At 38.8% G+C, this 21,585-nt stretch overlaps 4 protein-coding genes across 4 annotated transcripts; 1 reads left to right on the top strand and 3 right to left on the bottom strand.

The window, feature by feature from the left end:
• Positions 1–59: 59 nt before the first annotated feature.
• LOC120782170 (heat shock 70 kDa protein cognate 2) lies at positions 60–10,420 on the bottom strand. Its single transcript, XM_040114310.1, has 3 exons — positions 9,577–10,420; positions 1,522–3,003; positions 60–444 (listed from the first exon to the last, which is right to left on the bottom strand). The coding sequence occupies exons 1-3, from the start codon at positions 9,748–9,750 to the stop codon at positions 181–183; spliced, it is 1,920 nt and encodes a 639-aa protein (XP_039970244.1). The 5' UTR covers positions 9,751–10,420; the 3' UTR covers positions 60–180.
• A 135-nt stretch (positions 10,421–10,555) lies between these two features.
• On the bottom strand, positions 10,556–13,072 carry LOC120782197 (small lysine-rich protein 1). Its single transcript, XM_040114346.1, has 2 exons — positions 12,757–13,072; positions 10,556–10,819 (listed from the first exon to the last, which is right to left on the bottom strand). The coding sequence occupies exons 1-2, from the start codon at positions 12,940–12,942 to the stop codon at positions 10,751–10,753; spliced, it is 255 nt and encodes an 84-aa protein (XP_039970280.1). The 5' UTR covers positions 12,943–13,072; the 3' UTR covers positions 10,556–10,750.
• Positions 13,073–13,086: 14 nt separating this feature from the next.
• LOC120782188 (serine protease snake) lies at positions 13,087–16,512 on the bottom strand. The gene is made up of 5 exons (XM_040114334.1): positions 15,891–16,512; positions 15,473–15,582; positions 15,205–15,369; positions 14,883–15,135; positions 13,087–13,311 (listed from the first exon to the last, which is right to left on the bottom strand). The coding sequence occupies exons 1-5, from the start codon at positions 16,464–16,466 to the stop codon at positions 13,102–13,104; spliced, it is 1,314 nt and encodes a 437-aa protein (XP_039970268.1). The 5' UTR covers positions 16,467–16,512; the 3' UTR covers positions 13,087–13,101.
• A 2,906-nt stretch (positions 16,513–19,418) lies between these two features.
• Positions 19,419–21,206, top strand: LOC120782179 (serine protease snake). Its single transcript, XM_040114322.1, has 5 exons — positions 19,419–19,540; positions 19,605–20,114; positions 20,184–20,320; positions 20,383–20,492; positions 20,560–21,206. Exons 1-5 carry the CDS (start codon positions 19,429–19,431, stop codon positions 21,143–21,145), a joined length of 1,455 nt encoding a protein of 484 aa, XP_039970256.1. The 5' UTR covers positions 19,419–19,428; the 3' UTR covers positions 21,146–21,206.
• Positions 21,207–21,585: the final 379 nt, after the last annotated feature.

Raw genomic sequence — 21,585 nt, 5'->3', positions numbered from 1 at the left:
ACTCCGCTTATATCATACTTACATAATCCGTCAATACAGTAACGAAAAATCTATTTATATACATATGTATGTTTATAATTGTCCGTTTTAGAAAATGTACGAATAAATAATTCAAATTGAAAGTGAAATTGAAAGTATATGAGAAATTTAGTATGAGAATATTTCTAAATGATTGCTAAATTAATCGACTTCCTCGACAGTCGGTCCGCCAGCACGTCCACTCTGTGCTCCCTTAGCCGCACCGGCATCACCACTACCAGCGCTGCCATGCATCTTCGCCATTACAGGGCCGCAAACTCGTTGACACTCCTTCAGGTGATCGTCGAACTCGTCCTTTTCAGCGAGCGTATTGGCATCCAGCCAGGACATCTCTGAGGTGCATTTATCGCGTACCGTGGACTTATCAGCGTCTGTCAGACGTCCAGCGGGAGCATCCTCAATGGCCTGCAAAGAAAATAAACCCATTTTAGATCGAGTGCTTTATTGGGTGGGAGTTACAAGGGAAGGTTAATTTTCAGTAAGGTGTCTTCCATCAATCTTAGCTAAAGAACCACCGTAGTGTCTTTCAAGCAGAAATGGCTGCTACTCGTACTAAGGTCGTGTTAAATGTACGGTGACTTGCGTTCTAGCACTGGACCAATAGACCTTGCGTGCACTTACCAGATGCTGGTCAACGATCTGCTCCCGTGCTGGAGTAGATCACAGGAATTTTTCTGAACTACTTGCCCTTAGCAAAGTTCAGCTTGACACAATAGTAGGTGCTCTTACAGGACATTGTCCAAGAGGTATTCACATAGGGGCTCAAAATCTTGATCAAGTTGTCAAAGTTGTATATTCTCTCCGGCCTTTGCAAGGCTGTGGATGTAACATCTTGGCAGTGCTACCTTCTGTGAACCAGTAGACAAAGCCAGAACTAACATTAGCCGTCTCAACAATTTTTTGATAGGTTCAAAAGCTTTGTGGATTTCTAAGCGTGATATGATCTATTATGTAGGGGTTTTAGGCAACACAACGGACCAGCGTTCTTAACAGTCCAAGTAAGATACCTGTTAGGATCGACTTCTTAATCTTAGCTAACCTAACCTTTTTGGTAAATAATAGCTATATCTGTGATATTAAAACAAGAAGATATTGAAGATATTAAAACCAAAACAAAGCGTTAACTTTGCTGGCATCGAAGGATCTAATTTTGATCGTTCAGTTTTTATCACAACTGTATATTATACTGGTTCGATATTAGCGATTCCTGAATGTCAGATCGATATTTCAAAAACGGAGGGGCTTCTTCTTGTGAAAAAACGTATACACACTGTTCAGGGTATAAGGATAATCATTAGGCATTCCGATCCTTCAGGGTTTTTTCTAAAATTTTGCCTCAAGATCAGATAACTCCATTAAATTTGATGATGACGGATGAAAATTAACCCATTGATGACTCTTTAAGTTTTAATATACAAGTACATAGGTTACAGTACGAGTTATCTCATTCTAATAAAGCTATTAGGTTAATATTTCATTTACCTGCTTGCAGCTAAAGATGTAGCTTTCCAAAGCATTCCTAGACTGAATGCGCTGCTTCTGTTTCTCATCCTCATCCTTATAACGCTCAGCATCCGACAACATACGATCGATTTCCGCCTTGGACAGACGTCCTTTATCATTAGTAATGGTAATCTTCTCCGATTTACCGGTGCTATTGTCCTTAGCTGATACGTGCAATATACCATCGGCATTAAGGTCAAAGGTGACCTCAATTTTGGGCACACCACGGGGTGCTGGCGGTATGCCAGTCAAATTGAATGTACCCAAAAGATTGTTGTCCTTAGTCATGGCGCGTTCACCTTCGTACACCTGAATTGTGACCGCATTCTGGTTATCGCTGTATGTAGTAAAGGTTTGTTGTTGTTTGCATGGAATGCGAGCATTGCGTTCAATTAATTTAGTCATCACACCACCGGCAGTCTCAATACCCAATGAAAGCGGCGTTACGTCAACCAGTAACACATCCTGGATTTGGGAACTACCCACACCAGTCAGAATGGCAGCTTGTACTGCGGCGCCGTATGCCACAGCCTCGTCGGGATTGATGGACAAGTTCAGCTGTTTGCCGCCAAAGAAGTCTTGCAGCATCTTTTGTATTTTCGGAATGCGTGTAGAACCGCCCACCAACACTACATCGTGAATGGCGGCCTTGTCCATTTTAGCGTCGTTCAGCGCACGCTCAACTGGCTGCAGTGTCGAACGGAACAAGTCCATGTTCAGCTCTTCGAAACGTGCGCGACTGATTTTCGAATAGAAATCAATACCCTCATGCAAAGCATCGATTTCAATGGAAGCCTCTGTGCTGCTGGACAGCGTACGCTTGGCGCGCTCACAGGCGGTACGCAGACGTCGCAAAGCGCGCACATTGGAGGACAAATCACGTTTGTGCTTGCGTTTGAATTCCTCAACGAAGTGGTTGACAAGTCGATTATCGAAATCTTCACCGCCTAAATGTGTATCACCAGCCGTCGATTTGACCTCAAAGAGTGAGCCCTCATCGATGGACAATATGGAGACATCGAAAGTACCACCGCCCAAATCAAAGATGAGCACATTCTTTTCACCCTTTAAATTCTTATCTAAACCATAAGCTAAAGCAGCGGCTGTGGGCTCGTTAATGATGCGCAACACGTTGAGACCAGCAATCGAACCGGCATCTTTGGTGGCCTGACGTTGACTATCATTAAAGTAGGCGGGCACTGTAATAACGGCATCGGTAACCTTGCCACCCAGATAGACCTCGGCGATTTCACGCATCTTAGTCAAAACCATCGAGCTTACTTCTTCGGGCGCGAAACGTTTTACTTCGCCTTTGAACTCGATTTCGATTTTAGGTTTGCCACAGTCGTTGACCACTTTGAAAGGCCAATGCTTCATGTCCTCCTGTATTTTTGTATCGTCAAAGCGGCGACCTATCAGACGCTTGGCATCAAATACTGTGTTTTTGGCGTTCATGGCGACCTAAATCGGGAAATAAGTAAGTAAGAATAAAGAGATATTAGTTGTTTATAGTCAAATACATTTAAAGTAGACTAAACGACCTACAAAGCTGGTTTAAACAAGAACTTGTACTTAGGAACAAAATTAAACAAATAACTGTTACATTAAGGGAATGCATTTAATATAACAGTGGCAAAGTGGCAAAATGGGTTAATTTATCGCTTCGTGGCAATATTGCTATTTAAATGTACTAAGATTTTCTATTTTAGAGGTGATCTAGTGATTGATGCCCAGAGCATACTGGAATTATGAAGGAAACACTTCTCCAGCATGCTGAATGATAGTGAAAGCATAACACCTTGAGATGGTCGACTCCAAACGGTGATGATGGAGTAGACGTCCCATTGCCTGACCATGAAGAAGTTCGTATAGCAATTACCCGTCTGACGAACAACAAAGCGGTGTGGGCTGATGGATTGCCATTTCGCGCTATTCGAATAAAGCGGTGAGAAACTGATAAGGTGCGTGCATCAGCCCCTTTGTAGAATATGGTCGGAGGAAAGCATGCCGGACGATTGGAATTTAAATGTACTCTGCTCAATCCACAAAAAGGATTTGCGCTAACTACCGTGGGATAAGTCTCCTAAACATCGCTTATAAGGTTCTATCGAACGTACTAAGTGAAAAATTAAAGCCCACCAACAACAAACTGATTGTACCTTATCGGTGTGGCTTCAGGCCTGGAAAATCTACAACTGTCCAGATATTCATCATGCGCCAAATCTTGTAAAAAACCACCTCTTCGTCGATTTCAAAGTTGCTTTTGACATGACGAAAAGCAGTTGCTTTTATGCCGCTTTGTCTGAATTTGGTATCTCCGCAAAACCACTGTGCAAACTGACGTTGAGCAATGCCAAAAGGTCCGTAAGGCCCGGAGAGGTCCTCCTCCGAGCCGTTCGGAGGTTTGAGATTTCAGACAAGACAACTCCCTATCTTGTGACTTCAGTCTACTTCTGGGTGAAATAGTTCGAGCTGCAAATCTGAATAGAGAAAGTACATACAATCTTCTACAATAGTGTAAAATTGCTGGCGTACACCGATAACATCGATATTATTGACCATAACAACCGCGTCGTTAGTTCTGCTTTCTCCAGAATGGATAAGGCAGCGAAGCAAATGGGTTTGGTGGTGAACGAGGGCAAGACGAAATATCTCCTGTCATCAAACAAATAACCGTTGCTCTTGTGACTTGGTTCTTACATCACTGTTGACAGTCATAATTTTGAAGTTGTAGATAATTTCGTCTATCTTGGAACCAGAGTAAACAACACCAACAATGTCAGCCTGGAAATCCAACGCAGGATAACTCTTGCCAACAGGTGTTACTTCGAACTGAGTAGGCAATTGAGAAGTAAAGTCCTCTCTCGACGAATAAAAACCAAACTCTTTAAGTCACTCATTATTCCTGTCCTGCTATATGGTGCAGAGGGTTGGACGATGGCAAAAACTGATGAGTTGACGTTGCGAGTTTTCAAGAGAAAGGTTCAGCGAAAGATTTATGGTCCTTTGCGCGTTGGCCACGGCGAATATCGCATTCGATGAAACGATGAGCTGTATGAGTTATACGACTAGGTCATGTTGTCCGAATGGACGGAAGCACTCCAGCTCTGAGAGTATTCGACGCAGTACCCGCCGAGGGAAGCAAAGGAAATGGAAGACCTCCTCTCCTTTGGAAAAGACCTGGTTACACTTGGAATCTCCAATTGGCGCCAAACAGCGAAAAGAAAGAACGACTGGCACGCTGATGTAAACTCGACTATAACCGCGTAAGCGGTGTCTACGCTAATAAAGAAGAAGAAGATTAATAAAAAGAACGAATAAAATTGATTTAACATTTGGTGTTAACAAACAATAGCATAATGAGTGTTATCTGACCTCTGGCCAGATGTCCATTTGAAAGGTGGTCGCTAAATACTGTATAGATCATATGATCACTAAAGAAGAATAGCACACTGGACTCACTGGAAAGGGAAATACAGAAAGATTTTGGATAACCTTAAACTGCGATTGATCTAAAGTGGATCCACGAAAGGTAACATGATAATAGGTTGGACATATCGGTTATGACCATATGGATATATGGGTATGAAACTTTCATCGAAAAAATGAAAGGTGGAAAGTGTGTTTTTCCTTCAAGCTTAAAATATTTGTTATACATATCTGTCTTAAATATTTAATTCAGCTGTTTGCAACTTACTCCCTAGCAATATAACGAAAAATTTATATTATTTAATTTCCTTTCCATTGCTAAAAATAGCCAACAATCATAAACAATTTTAGAAAATAAACATACAAACATTGATTCATTGCAATGAAAGCTTTTTTTGAAACAAAACAAATTGGATGGAAACACACGTCCTCTACACTGTGCCGCTAAACCAGAATGTTCCACGCGATGTGACTTATTAAAATATATGTATGTATGTATGTACAAACATAAGTGTTTGTACATATAGCATACATATGTATGTATATATAACTTAATGATGCCAAAAGACGCGAACACCCACACGAACGCCCAAAATTCACACCATTCCCACAACATTGCTCTGCCTTGGTCAACATTTGTAATTGGGGTAAAAAAGGAAAATTTATATATGTACATATTTACATAACCACATATCACATAGTACATACATATAAACATTGTGTATTACGTATTTTCTAAATGCATGACGAATGCTTTCATATTTATGGCCGTTGAACAGGTGTCGACGACTCATGTCATGTATCGAAATGGTAGTAAATGTCGGAGAGTAGTGGACCAGTCAGATCCATATAAAGGCATTCCGAGCGACTGGGTGCTTGTCGCCGGCGATCATTACGGGTATTTGGCTATTGTAAAAATAATGAGTGACGGCACCTAATCCGACATAAATGTATGTACGAGCCGGTATGTACAAACTTACTACACCTTTTCACCTACATACGTACAGCCATATGTATGTATGTAGGTATGCGTGTCTGTTCGCACAAATGTGGTAAATATGCTGTCTGACATGGCGGTTCATCGAATTTGGCTTAGAGCGCGTCTGGGCGATGACAAGTGTGTGTGCCATAATTTGAAGAATTCCAATGAGAATACAAGCGATCGTCAGGCGGGTGCACGTAGCAATTCCCAGCACTATGTTTTGCCCGTAAAGTGTAGGGTCAAGAAAAACATCGTTGCACAAATTGCATTTTTGGTTGTGCTTTGATGAAATGTCAACTGAAAAATTTATAGTGACAGCTTGTCAAAGCGCGATATTATTCTAACGCTTTGTTTGTGTATTTTTTTTTTTTTTTTTTTTGATTTTGCTGTTTTTGTTTTTTGGCAGTTTGCATTCGTACTTATTTATGAAATCATAAATTACACATTTGGTGTGAAAACCAATAAAAATTTACAAATTAGCAATTAACATGCGATTTTGGCTGGCAAAGTGCAACAAAGACAACCGCCAAATGTATTCTTTGTCAAAATCCACGCATTTATGTTTGCTTGTAGAGCTTGTTAAACAGTTGTAGATCACTAACATTCAGCATAAATATTTTTTTTTGGATAAATTGTGATCATTCGATAGTAAAAACTAAGGAAAATGAATTGTGAAAGATACTGCCCTTATAAGCATATGTTCTAGTAAACTCATGGCGAATTCTTCAATTTTGTAACTGTAAAAATTTTACTTTTTTGGTTGGTTTAAATTGCTGCTTGTAGAATCGAATATGTAAGCTGATTGGTTTACATAAGTCGTTCGGTTTACATCAAGTCGAGCCTGCAGATATCTCATGTTTAGAGAAGACACAGAATTAGAATATGAAGGCATGAATTAGAATGTGAATTAAATCGAATGTTTTTGAAAACATTTAAGAATCAAGAATGATGGTAGACAAGGTGGTGACACTCGACGTCTTAAACAAAACGAACTGTCAAATTTTGATAATAATTGTAAACAGAGCCTTTCCGTCATTTCGTTCATGATGTCCCGTATCAATGTGTTCTGTCGTCAATCGCGCTCCAAAAAAGTAACGGGACGAAATTATCGTAATTTCTTATTCTATCAACAGATTTTATTCGACGAAAATGTGGCAATAACGGTTTTTGTCGCTTATGGAATCATTATTACTTTATTATGGCCACATGAACTAGACTCTGCTCAAAAATACGAACGAAAAAATGGTAGAGAGCTCCTAAAAATTTCATGCAATCTCCCTGTCATTTTCTTTAGTCCGCCCCCTTTGAAACATGAGTTATCCATATTTTCGCAGGATCTGTAGATTAACTAGTTACTACTCTTTTTTAGTCAAACACACCTGTTAACCGAACAGTTACGAATTAAATTACACTATACTTGTATATTGGCTTATTAACTCCGGGAGTAGATTGGCTAAGCATATGTTCCTAGACAGCATCGAATAGGCTCGCGTACGTAAAAAAAAGATTCCTCTTATAAACGCCCTATAGATCAGCTCCTCCCAAAACATCAAATTCAACGCTCAGAATATTTCGCTCTTCTTTAGCTTTTTCTTTATCAGCGATGGAGTCATGTGTAGAAGTTCACGCAAGAGAGGAAAGTTCGCTGAGCGCCATTCACTTGAGAAAGGTCAGAAGCCATTATTTTACATATGACTCAAGTAGCTTACGACTTCCCGTCTTAGGCCAAGTATACTCTGGGTAGCTAAAAAATGTCCGTTTGCAGGCGAACTTAAATGAGAAAGCGAAACTTCTCTCCCAAGGATTGGGCGCTGGGTTTGAGACCCACCACGTAAAAAACACCCCAAATAAAAGGAAGAAGACAGTAGATCATAAAGAAAATGGTTTACCAAAAATAAGGAATATCAACTGTTTTGCACCATAAATTTATTATATCACATATTGCTGACCGATACTTGGCAGGTCTGTAGAATTATGTCAAGGTATTAAATCGCCTTAACGAGTTAATGGAGTTAAGTCTATGTTAATTGACGGATTAACCGTAAAGTTAAAGCGCATTTCAAATAAAGGGAAGGGTAGTACAATATTTACGGAGGGCTGCTACCTGTTGCGTAATCCTTTTCTTCAAGGTCAAATTTTATTATGGTGGCACTGTCGAAGTCTTTAAATTTTAGTAGATAAAAGACAAGTATAGAGAAAAAAGAAAAAAAATAATTGAATTTAAAGTGGCTGTAAAGTTACCTGGACTAATTTTTGTTTACTCAAAGTCGAATGGATCATAATTTTTGGTACCTGGCCTTCAACAACAACTGATGATCAACATGTCAATAAAAATAAAAGAATTGGTGCTTGAGAATCGAGGTTTAACAATCAGAGATCTTACTAACATCGTTGCAATATCGGAAGAATCATTGAAAACCATTTTGAAAGATCTTATGAAAGATCTATGAAAAGTAAAAGCACGATTGGTTCCAAAATTTCTAAACTTTTTCCAAAAACAGCGTCACGTAACGTCCGTGAAACAATACTTCCCTACTACCAGGTTGTCACGAAACAAGTAATTACTGGCGTTGAGTCTTGGATCTATGCTTACGACCCGGAAACAGACATTCAAACGGTCAAATATTGTGCTAAAGATGAGCAGAAGCCGTAAAAATCACGTCAAAGCAGGTCAAAAATCAAGTTTATGTTGACAATTTTCTTCGATTATCGAGGTGTGGTGCACTCCGAATTCCTTCCGACTGACCAAACTGTCAACAAGGAATACTATGCGTCGTTTGGGCGAAGCTATTCGTAAAATGAGGCTGGAGTTATGGGCCGTCAACTCTTAGGTTTTGCACCATGATAATGCAACGTGGCATACCGCATTGATTCTTCGTGAGTTTTGCGCCAAATCTTCAACTAATATCGTGCCGTTATCACCGTATTCGCCCAATTTAGCTCCGTGTGAGCTCTGGCTATTCAGCAAACTCAAACGACCGCTCCGTGGAAACCGTTTTGATTCAATTGAAGACATTCAACGTAAATCGCTACGCGCATTGAAGGCTATTCCGAAAATTGACTTTAACAACTGTTTCGAGGATTCCGAAAAACGTTAGCACAAATGTATTTGAGTTTAGGGAGATAACTGTGAGGGGGATAGCACAGATTTTGAAGCATAAATTAAGAATTTTAAAATTGTGAATAAAGTCCTCTTATTTTTTGCGCAGTAGTACTATGTACCAAGATCTCAGCAAAACCTACATATACTAAACTATATTCTACGAATTTATTGTCCGCCAGCTCTGAAGTTTATAAAAGTGCCTTTTTAAAGGCTAGGTTGAACTACAAAACTTATGCACTCAATTCTAATGGCTCCCTCTCATAAGAAAGCACTTTGCACCCTCTCTACCCACACAAATTCTTCAATGACTTTCAATTGTCCTCTCATAACTAAAACAAAAGTGTTCTTAATTTTTCAATGCAATTAAAACGAAATCCTTTGAAAATGTGTTTGCCTAATGATATTTGTCGTTATTCAGCATTTTCACGAATGAAATCATATTCTTGGTAAAGTTTTGATTTTGCACTCTATTTTCTACAATATTGAATGTTCGCATGGGGGTGTGTGTGTTGGTACCCACCTGATTCTTGGCCGCATCGCCGATCAAACGTTCCGTATCGTTGAACGCAACATAACTGGGTGTGGTGCGATTGCCCTGATCGTTGGCGATTATTTCGACTTTGTTGTTTTGCCAAACGCCCACGCAGGAGTAGGTGGTGCCCAAGTCAATGCCGATCGCTGGTGCCTTAACCATATTCTCGCTTGATTTTTCAAATGCTCACTTGAATGCACTAAAAATAAATGCAATGCAATGCTTTTCTATTTTATATTATTCGTATTGCACTCGGCACTTTCTCCGGCTATTATGAAATATGTATGTATGTTTGTAGTTATATTGGTCACTTGGTTCTTTGACTTTTGAAATTGAATTGCATACAAATGCTCGCTTTCAAACGCGCCGGCAAACTGTTAGCTTTTCCTGCTGCCACACTCGAATTTATGCCTTCGCGCTTTCTTGCTATTTTTCTAATTTGCCGAATATTTGTGATTGTAGTGGTTTTGGCATACACGAAGTTGCTGCAATGCGTTTATATCGTAGCGTAGACGAATCTCTGTGCGCATGCGCTTGAGCAGCTACGAGCACACGAGATGTGAAAAGTTTAAGTTTTGTTTACGTTTGGCAGTTGTTTTGAACGAAAGTGAACGTTGTGCTGCTTCGGCTTTACTCGTCACTGGCGCCAATCGTGGTGGCTAAAATGCTTTCGGCCAATTGATTATGGAAAAGTTCTCAGCGTCTCTAGCGTTGTTGGAAATGTTAATATTGCTTTGTTTGTGGCAAGGAAATTCTTCTAGAACAGTGCTTTTGAATTTTGTTTATAAAAATTTCGATATCAAAACTAAATGAACGTATTGATGACTTTTCTGACATAAAAATAGAATTTCATTTGATTTTTGTTTTGTGATTTTTTTGGCTTTGAGTGGGCGGTGTGGGAGCATTTTGCGTCGGCAGACAGCAAACGGCTGTCGGTGCTTAAATTTGTAGACATTATAGGTACAACAACAACGCTTTTGGATAGATGTATGTATGTATGTACATAAGTTTGTATATATGTATGTTCGCCGTTAAATTATATGTAGCACTCAAACTTGTGGCTTATGAGCTTAAATTAATACATTTTCAAAATAAAATAAATACATATGTATATTTTTAGAACGTTTAACTTGGATTCACTAAAAATACGATAAATAAGTATTTAACGTTTCCCCTTTTTCTTCTTCTTTTGTCCATCGGGCCAAGCAAAGCCACGTGTTTTGAGTAAGTCCTAAAATAAAAGCAAAAAAAACGTTATTTTGCATTTCAGGTGACGATATACATACATATGTATATACATATAACTCATACACTGTCCAACATATTCGCCATAAGGTTTGTTAAAAAAACGAACATCATTACACGTAGTTTATGGGAGTTGTGGTGGTACCGACCCGATTTTATCTATTGACTATTATCATGCCACATAGTAAAACAATGTTCCCTAGGTTTCTTTAAGGCACGTCACATACAATCACCAACTATATGGAGTAAAGTCAGTCGGATGTTCGAAAATCCTGGTAATAGTTATATGGAGACTAGCTCAAGTTTTAGCTATTTTAGGCACAAAGATACACCATTATTCGAAAACACCCTCGCTCAATTATTAAGATAACTCATATATTTGTAGATATTTGCGATATAAAGTCTTGCGGACATCTTTATATTAGGTACATATAAGGGCGCTCAGGGAAGTATTGACTCAATTCAACTCATGTTTGATAGACAGAGATACTTTTATCTGAAAAATATTATCTCTGATTTCCAATTGGCCGATATTTTCGGTCAAAAGTTAGCTGTAGATACTGGGGTCCACATATTCGGTACCTGAGGGCTTGAACGATTTTTGTGGGATTTGGAAAATTTTTGGTCACAAGGTGGCATACTCTGAAGGCAAACTTCGTGCAAAATTGTATTCCGTTATATTAAATACCTCACGGTTTGTGTACTGGAAATTGGAAGAATTAAGAGGAATTTAAAATTGTGCTATATGTGAAGGAGGTGTGGTTGTAGTCCGATTTCGTCGTTTTTCACACGACTTATTAATATGAGAATAATACCACTTATTAAATTAATTTCGTTCAAATCGTTTAGACAGGTCCTGCGATATGAGATTTCACCAAAAAGTGAGAGGTGCCACGCCCATCTTTAAATTTTCGCCCCGGCTCCCATAAACCCCTCTCATACCATCTCGGAGGTAAAAGTTAATGTCTCTGGCGTATTTAGTTATTGATTTGTTGCCCTTTGAGTAACTTTGAACAAAACTGTTATATTGCGAGGGAGCGGGGTTATCTTTTGATTTCATCCATTGTCACCCTGAAAGAGTTTTTGTAATATTCATGCTACCAAATTTGGTTGTTGTAGCTTTAGCGGTGTAGGAGATATGTATGTAGATTAAACTTATTAAAGGGCAGGGCCACGCCCACTTTTTCAAAACTTTTTTGCTTACAGGTGCCCCTTTGCTATTGTGATCCCCTGTGTCAAATTACAGCTCTCAATCTCAATTTAGTGCTTACTTATATTTATATGTTTTAGGTTAATAAAGTTTTTGTAGGCGTGCCTGTAGTCCGATCCTAAATTGTATTTTTGCTAAGAAACGCGCATACTAAGATTTATCAAGATATTTAAATTTTCACTCAAGTTACAGCTTACACGGATGGGTGGACAGATAGACAGTCAACCGGATTTCAACATTTCTCATCAACCCTTTATCTATCTCGCCTAGTTTTAGGTGATACATACAACCGTTAGGTGAACAAAACTATTATGCTCTGTAGCAACATGTTGTAAGAGTATAAAAATATGGTTTCTGATTGTCTGGGAAGTAGGTACAATTATTATTGAACGTCCACGGCTTCGGCTGTTATTTGGTTTCTTCTTGTTATAAGTCACGTTAGATGCAGAAGCTCCTTTGGATTACAAAACACGAACACGTAAACCCATTTTTAGCGGTATTTGACAAGGGGGGTAATCGTATACAGTATCTAAGCGCTATTTAATCCATCACGTGATTTCCCTCCCAAAAACAAGAATCGAAAATTTTTCTAAAATAAACATATAGTATATCCCCATTTCCTCGCGTTAACCGTCTACGATAATGTACTACACTAAAGTAATATTCTGTTTCAACTCATTAACAGACTCGTATATTTACATATACATATTTACCTGCACATTGTGACACACATAGTAGGCATTTTCCATGGCTACATCGTTGAAGATGTCGCAACCCAGCGACTTGCTGCCGCTGCTCTTCTTCTTACCATCTTTTTTCTTCTCCCCCTCCTCGCCATTACCATTATTACTGGATGAGGAATCTTTGCTATTACGTTTCTTCTTGCCTTTTCCACCCATTTGCAAAAGTAAATTTATAAAAATTCCAAATCAAAAACACCAGAGTTGAAACATGATCTAAAAGAGTGCTTGTATTGACCTAATAAACAACTGTACATTTCCTTAGTAACATTGAGTGAAGCTAATGTTTACTGCTATTTGCTGCCGGTCGTTGCCCAACTATTGTAACTGTTCTGGAAAATAACTGTCGTATTGTTCTGGCCAAACAACCGATGTGATCCATTCAATGTACGACGAAACACGCGTGTAAACTCCCGGATATGCGCTGCGACAAAATTCGCCATACGAAGTCAATCCGATTAAATAGTAGCGAAAATGCTTCCTATTTTTACGCATTAGGTTCAATTGCAGTGGTCCGCCGGAATCACCCTGAAAAGATATATAAAATGGTATATGGTAATTTATTTTCAAAATGAATACTTATCTATTATATAAATTTTTTTTAACCATTTTTTTTAAGCTTAAGCTCTCTCCGTCCGTACAAACTATAGTATTATATAGCAGAAATGCACAAATACTTTTGTTATACTCGTATCTTACGGAGAGAAAATAGCCAATAGTTTGGGCCTCAAGTCAAATATTACCTTGATCAATTCTGACTTCAATAACTCTTTCTAAAAACGAAATGAGGCTGTAACATTTGCTTCGGATTACAAACATGTCGACGAGAGTAAGCATATATATATGTACAAGTATATTGTGAAGTACATTGTTACAAAAAAGTACCCGGAACACTTTTCATAAGCTCTTCTTGAGATAACTCTTTCATCCAATTTTGTTTTATCTCTTCGATCGACTGAAAACGAGTTCTACGTAGCGCCAATTTCAGTTTGGGGAACAAGAAAAAATCACACGGAGCCAAACCTGGTGAGTACGGTGGTTGATTGATGGTATTCATTGATTTTTTGGCTTTTAATTCGGTCACAATCTCACACTTTTTGATAAAAAAAAAATCAGTCTTATCTGGACGAGTCGACCAAGAACGGGTTTCATACCCAAAATATCCACCAAAATCATTCGAACGGACTTGCGAGAGATGCCGAGCTCTCTTGCCATTTGTCTAACACTTGCCTAACGATTTTCAAACACCATATCCTTCACTTTTTGATATTTTCATCAGTTGAAGAGATCGAATGTCGTCCAGAACGAGGTATGTCTTCAACGATCTCTCGACCATCTTTAAAGGTTTTGATTGGACCTTATCAGTGTGGCTTTAGGTCTGGAAAATCAACAACTGACCAGATATTCACCATGCACCAAGTATTGGAAAAGACCCGTGAAAAGAGGATCGACACACACACCTTTTCGTCGATTCCAAAGCTGCTTTCGACAGCATGAAAAGGAACTGCCTTTATGCCGCTATGTCTGAATTTGGTATCTCCACAAAAGTAATATTGCTGTGTAAACGGAGGATGACACAGTTCTAGAGGGCAAGACGAAATATATCCTGTCATGAAACAAACAGTCTTCGCATTCGCGACTTGGCGCCCACTTGTTGATAGTCATAACTTCGAAGTCGTAGATAATTTCGTCTATCTTGGAACCAGTCCTCTCTCGACGAGCAAAGATCAAACTCTACAAGACACTCATCGTCCCTGTCTTGCTATATGGTGCTGGTCCGTGGACGATGATAACATCTGATGAGTTGGCGCTTTGAAGCAAAAACACGCTATTGGGTCCATCAATGGTTTTCTCGAAACACGAGAAATCGTTTTCAGAACGAATACAATTTACATTCAGTAAGAGACTATTCGCAGATCACCATTTCCAAATTTTTCTTTAGTGATATTAGTAACAAACTGAAAGTCTTTCTCTTGGAATTATTTATAGAACTTTAGCGTTACGATTATTGTAACATATTCTTTAATATTTAAGATTATTTTGACTCAAACTACAAAAATCAAGAGGAAAAAGAGTTATCTACTATATAAGCTACTCACCTGACATGTGTCACGATTTCGCTCGTAATCCTTGGCACAAATCTGCGAATCCACTACTCCCTCCGGCACACCAGAGTCCGTAGGCAACACTTGGTTGCATTGCAGCAATGGCACAATGGACAACTCCAGCTCGGTTAAGATATTCGTGGGCGCCTGTGCGAAAGCGGTCGAGCCGTAACCCATTGCATGAAGTTTATTATAAGGAATGTCGTCACTAACCCACAAGCGTATCGGACGTACAAAGTTCGTGTAGCTGTAAACAGGTATGTACCATATGCATTTGAAATAAAAAACAGCAATTTCTTGCGATTGACGATCTTACACAACGGGCTGCGCCAAACGTATCAGTGCTATGTCGTGATAGTAGTACGAGGAGTTGTATAAAGGATGTACCTGCACTTCGACAATGGGACGCACTTGGAATACTTCATCGAAGTCAACGTTTTTCAGATTGATGTCGCCCACTTTGACGGTCTCGGGCTGTTGGCTTTGAGGTGAAATAATTGAATGTTGTAAATGGAAGTATTTTTGTTTTGTTATAAATGCACTATATTTGTATTAAAATAAATATGTATAAATGTAAGTCTTACCCGCTGTGGTAGCAACAGTGTGCTACCGTTAAAACGAACACCTCATTAATTAAACTGCCACCGCATTTGTACTCGTAGCTGTCGGCGAAGGAGCGGAAACCTAAGGCAGCCTGCATTATACATAAAAAAACATTTATATTATTATTTAATTACGCTCGTTATCAACGCCAATTAATTAATTAGAGATCTTCTTTATGTATATAATAATATATGTATGTATGTATATATAGTATATATACAATATCGATCCATTACAATTTTCTTGAATGCACGGCATTGACCTCAATTTCGCGAATAATTTCAAAGCAATATTAATTGTGATTAGCGCGAGGCAAAAGTGAAACCGGTTTGATGCAGCTAGCTCGTGCTATTGGAATGCAATAATCTATGTAGCCAATAAAATGAAAATTCTTCTCACCATATGCGGATATTGTCCTGGCGCCACAATAGATCTGCCATTGAAATCGTCGTTCACTTCATCATTTTCGAGCGTCTCATCATAAGCCGCACCATGGACTTTTCTCTCCACATTATTATAGATGGCGGCAAAACGTTTGTAAAGTCCGGGTGGCGGTGGCTTCGGGCCGAACTTATTATTACCACGCCCACGACAGTGACCATAAGCATGTCCACGTCCATGCCCATTACCAGGCCCATTAGGGTTTGCACAGTCCGCCGGCGTATTACTGTTGTCCGACTCAGTGGCTAAGACGAAACCCTGCAAACCTTTGTTACCACCCTTATTCTTATTAGCACCATTACCACGCCCATTATTGCCATGTCCGTTGCCGTTGCCGTTGCCTTTGCCTTGTTCATTGCCGAATTGAGCGAAAAGGTCTGGTTGTATGTCATAGTCTCCAGACGGTGATTGAATGCCCGCTTGCGGATTTCGACCTTGACCGTGCACTTTTCGGGTTTGTCGCAAACCGGACACGCCAGTGCTGTGTATACTCAACACACCGAGGTATGAGATGAGCAGTATTCTAATATTCATTGTGTTTCGTGTGTTCGGTAATTATTTGACTTATACAAACAATGTTTATTCACAACCATCGCCGAGCTTATCAAGCGCCAGACTGAATGCTGCAGCGTTTTCAAATCTCAATTTTAGTCAACGCTCGAGCTCAAAAAGCAATTAATTGCATTTTTTTTACGAAATAAAAAAGATGCTATTGTTTAGAATCGTTTTTTTTTGTTGCTTTTGTATAAAATGCTTAGGGTATACGCTGAATGGGTACAAAAAACTTATTGGTGGTACGGTGTGTAATGTAAATATTTGACAACACTGTGCAGCTATACGAGAATCATCTGTCTTCATTTGATAAGCTTTTTAAGACAAGTCCATCTGAGCCCAACACTTACCTTATTTTTCCAAAAATTGGGAATCCCCTTTAGCCTCTATAGTTCTGCTAGTGAAAGAGGGAAGACGAAATATCTATTGTCATCAAACAAACAGTCGTCGCATCGCGACTTGACTTGTCACTGTTGGCAGTCATAACTTCGAAGTCGTAGATAATTTCGTCTATCTTGGAACCACCATTAACATCAAAGAAAATGTCAGCCGCGAAATCCAACGCAGAACAACTCTTGCCAACAGGTCCTTTCTCGACGAACAAAGACCAAACTCTATAAGTTACTCATTATTCCCGTCCTGCTGTATGGTGCAGAGGCATGGACGATGGCTACATCTGATTAGTCGACGTTACGAGTTTTCGAGAGTAAGGTTCTGCGGAACATTTATGGTCCTTTGCGTATAGGCAATCGCGAATATCGCATTCGATGGAACGAGCGGTTCCAGATATACGACGAGGTTGACATAGTTCAGCGAATTAAGAGACAGTGGCTACGCTGGCTAGGTCATGTCGTCTGAAGAGATGGAAAACTCCGGCTGGGAGAGTGTTTGACGCAGTACTTGCCGGGGGAAGCTGAAACCTGGCCGCACTAGGTATTTTTAATGGGCGCCAAATAGCGAAAAGAAGAAATGGCTGGCACGCTGTTGTAAACTCGACAATAACCGATTAAGCGGTGTCTATGTCAATAAAGAAGAAGAAGTCACGTTTTTATAATGAAAATAATGGCTTCATGTTCTTAACTATATGAATGAGGGCTTGTTCAGCAGGCATAAGAATTTTCACTTTCAATAAATTTTTGGTATTGTGCAGAAACTTCCCTTATTTCGGATGGACTCCAGTATGAAGCTCCATATAAATATGTGACCAATTTCGCGGCAGTTTGCACAATATCTACTTGAATAATATTACTTCGAGCGCTTAGTTTCAAGCTAGCTTTTAGATGGCGATGATCCTTTTTCCTCTTAAGATTCCATTTCCTTACCCATTAGTGCACATTTGAATATAGCCGAAGTTGCTCCAACTGCTTCCTTCTCTACCTGTGAAAGAAATCATAGATCCTGTGTCCTAGTATTTCTACTTTTATAGAGCACCTAATTAGGCTCAAGATGGTATGCGAAGCGATTCTAAGTTTGACTTGGAAGAGAGGATCATATACCCTCGTATTTCTACCTTTATAGAGCACTTAATTAGACTCAAGATGGTATGCGAAGCGATTCTAAGTTTGACTCAATAGTCTTTAAGTTGTCCAAAGTCCCCTGGGTTGAATTGGGTTGGTTGGACATGGCACTTCTTCTTTAATGCAATGGCATAATCCTAAAATTATTTTACATTCTGAGAGATTTACACTCTTTGAGGTGTGGTATAATATGATAATGTATGGTAGTTATTCTTTTGAGATGAGCATTTATGGTTAAGAGGGAGATTTCGGGTTTTCCCAGGTTCAAAGTAAGCCTTGTGTATCTGTTCATCTGCCCGCGACCAAGTGCTTCCTTTTCCTTTCCTATTAAGATATTACGATCCTTGCCTGAAATAAAACAGGTAACGGTATGAAACAGATGTGTACGCTGGCCACGCTATTTGAAAGAGCTTATTTCTTTGACAAATGACGAAAAAAGGAGAATGTTTACTACATTGCGGTCACACAAATTTACCCATAACCTTCATTTATTCTTGTACTTAGTTTAGGAAAATTTCACTATTAATTCTAAAAAAGTTGTGCCTACCCATAACCTTGGTGCGCAAATGCAGGTATCTAAATATGTGAAAGCGGTCTATTGTTTTATGCGGTTTTTTCGGTAGCCCCTCATTAAGGTCAGATAAAGGAAACAAAAGAATGACCGATCATAAGCATACGAAACCTTAATTGATGCTGGGATTACCGAGAACCTTGAAGTGTATTTATGGAAAATAAAAATATGCTACTATAAGCCATTCAACCAGGAATTTCAACAGGGAAATTTCGAATATAAAGGGCTTTCCGGGCTCAACATATAATAGATAGTAAACAGACGTTGAAGTAGATATTTAGAAAGGTTTATGAGTTTTCTCATACCTACGGACATACGCAGGAAGCAGTATTAAATTAGTGTTCGAGAGAAACAGTTGTTGATGTGAGAGCATTTTTTAAAGTGATCGCAAATTATTTTTTTATTTAATATGAACTGAATTATTGCTCAATGTTTGCGCTCTAGTGTTATTAATATTTAATTAAAGTGGTTTCATCCTTAATAAAGTGGAATATATTAAAAAAAATATTAAAATGTAAGTATTGTGCATTGTAAGTTTAAGAAGAGTGCTATCCATATAATCCTAACACCAAAATATTTTAAAATGAGCGTCCGCACCATGAAAGAACGCTTCTAAGTATCAGAAAAATAAATCAAAAAATCTTATAAAAATAATATTCAATATTTGTTTATTATTAGTATTATTATTTTTTAACTGAATTTAAATATTTAAAAAATTTGTAAAGTGTCCCAAGTGAATAACCTCTTTTTATGATATTCTTTGATTTTGTCATTGCTTGCATGTTTTGTGACATTCACTTTTATAAATATGCAAAACTAACGGTAAAATAATGTTTACCTTTTCAGGCCACCTTTGATGATATTTCGCGATGACACCTTTGGATTCTTCATCTTATGCAAAACAATGTTTCGTTCGCGGTTTTTTGACAAGTTACTTATTTTGAGTTTGCTTTTTAACTTAATTGCAGGTAATTAGTACTTTCTTTTATTTACTTTTACTTTATATGATTACAAGTATATATTTTCTATCAGCTTTGGGCAAACCACAGATGTTCCAGTACTACCGCAGCACCAAGTACACAGATTCGCGGCGTGCGGGCAGGAAACTGTTCGAGAAGGTGCCAAATGGCATGAATATCTTTGAGATGAAGCCACGTCCGCCAAAGCGTGAAACCAATCTTCCTAAGCGCCATTATTATAATGTGTCTAAGAGCGCTAATACGGCGATCACAGTATCGACTAGTAAACCACTGACTACACCACAATCAATTCCTTTTGTGGATTCTGACACTTACCGCTTATTCGGTAATATTAAAAATGAGATTGGCGTTACGGTGGCACGGCCGGAGGGCTCATTATGTCGTCGTAGCTTTGATGGCCGAGCCGGTTACTGCGTTTTGGCTTATCAGTGCATACATGCCGTTAACAACTATCGTGTGCATCGCTCCAAATTAGATGTGTGTTCATATCGTCAAAGTATACCGGTAATTTGTTGTCCGCTGTTTGTCAAGCATGTGGAGGCCAAAAGCCCCAGCGCAAGAAGTGAGTTTATACTAAAAATGTTCAACGTTTTTAAATTATATTTATAATTTCTTTATTGTTTGATTTTAGAATGCGAGCAGTATAATGATGTTATCGAAGGTGTGAAATTCGATTTGCCGCGCAAGTTTTCTGGGAAAACCTGTGTACCAAGTTTGCCGTTGATTGTAGGCGGTGAGGTCACCAATGAAGCCGAGTATCCGCACATGGTACTTCAAATTAAATTCCTATAATAAACAGTTGTAATTCTTTCCTTGATTTTTCTTTGTAGGCCGCATTGGGTTGGTCTCAAATAGGCGAGGATATAAGATGGGGTTGTGGCGGCACACTAATAAGCGAGTTGTATGTTCTCACTGCCGCACATTGTGCAACCTCAAACGCGTAAGTTTTAGCAACTAGTGTAAAAGGTTAAACAAAAAAAAAAAATGAAATACAACTTTTATTTTAGAAAGCCTCCTGATGTGGTACGTTTAGGTGCATCCAATCTCAATGAGATCTCAAATGAATTACAAGATATTAAAGTGGCTGTTATTATATTGCATCCGAAATATAAATCATTCTCTCACTACCATGATATAGCGCTGATAAAATTGGAGAGTAGTGTGAAAATATCTTCGAAAGTGCATCCAGGTTGTCTTTGGCAATTGTCTCATATAAATATACCGACTATGGTTGCTACTGGTTGGGGACGCACCGCATTCCGTGGCTCTCGTTCCGATAAGCTACAAAAGGTGGAGTTGAACATGATTGACCAAAATGTGTGTAAAAGAATATATAACAAAGAACGTCGTTTGCCAAACGGTATTACGGACGAGCAGTTTTGTGTCGGTGATATGGCTGGAGGGAAGGATACATGTCAAGGTGACTCCGGTGGTCCTCTGCACGCTGAATTACCGGAATTGAAATGTGTGAAGTTTATTGTTGGGGTTACGTCGTTTGGCAAATTTTGCGCCAAACCCAATGCACCGGGTGTATACACGAAAGTTTACCCATATCTGAAATGGATCGAAAGCATTGCATTTAAGGAAAACTAAATCCTGTTAAGAACTGGTTAAAGCTGACTTAGTTCTTCATTTACATATTGCTTTATTTATTAAAAACATATTATTTAATTTTTAACATGTATGTATGTATGTATGTACTTCTTGTCTGTGTGCAATAAAATTTGTTAATTTTAGTTTGAACTTCTTTTTATGTTTGCTGTAGCGGTTATCTAATCGCCGCTTAAGTGCTAGGGTTCTGGTTGATTGTCATCAAAGTCACCTAGCGGGAGGCTAAGTGAATGTGCTGTTTCATCGGGGTCAAACACATAGAGAGAGGAGTATTAAATAAGTGGAGACTCATTGGATATGTCGGGGTCGAAACGACTGCAGAAACTGCTGGGATTTAAATTTAGTACCAAAACTAAAGGGTGTCGGCAAGCAAACCGCCTTTTATAATGTTTACAGCTTTCATTTAATTTTAATATTTAAAA

Source organism: Bactrocera tryoni, chromosome 1 (genome assembly GCF_016617805.1).
Source record: "Bactrocera tryoni isolate S06 chromosome 1, CSIRO_BtryS06_freeze2, whole genome shotgun sequence".
NCBI classification, from domain to species: domain Eukaryota; kingdom Metazoa; phylum Arthropoda; class Insecta; order Diptera; family Tephritidae; genus Bactrocera; species Bactrocera tryoni.
Note: the sequence above shows the minus strand (reverse complement) of the source record. Positions and strands in the feature narration are given on the sequence as shown.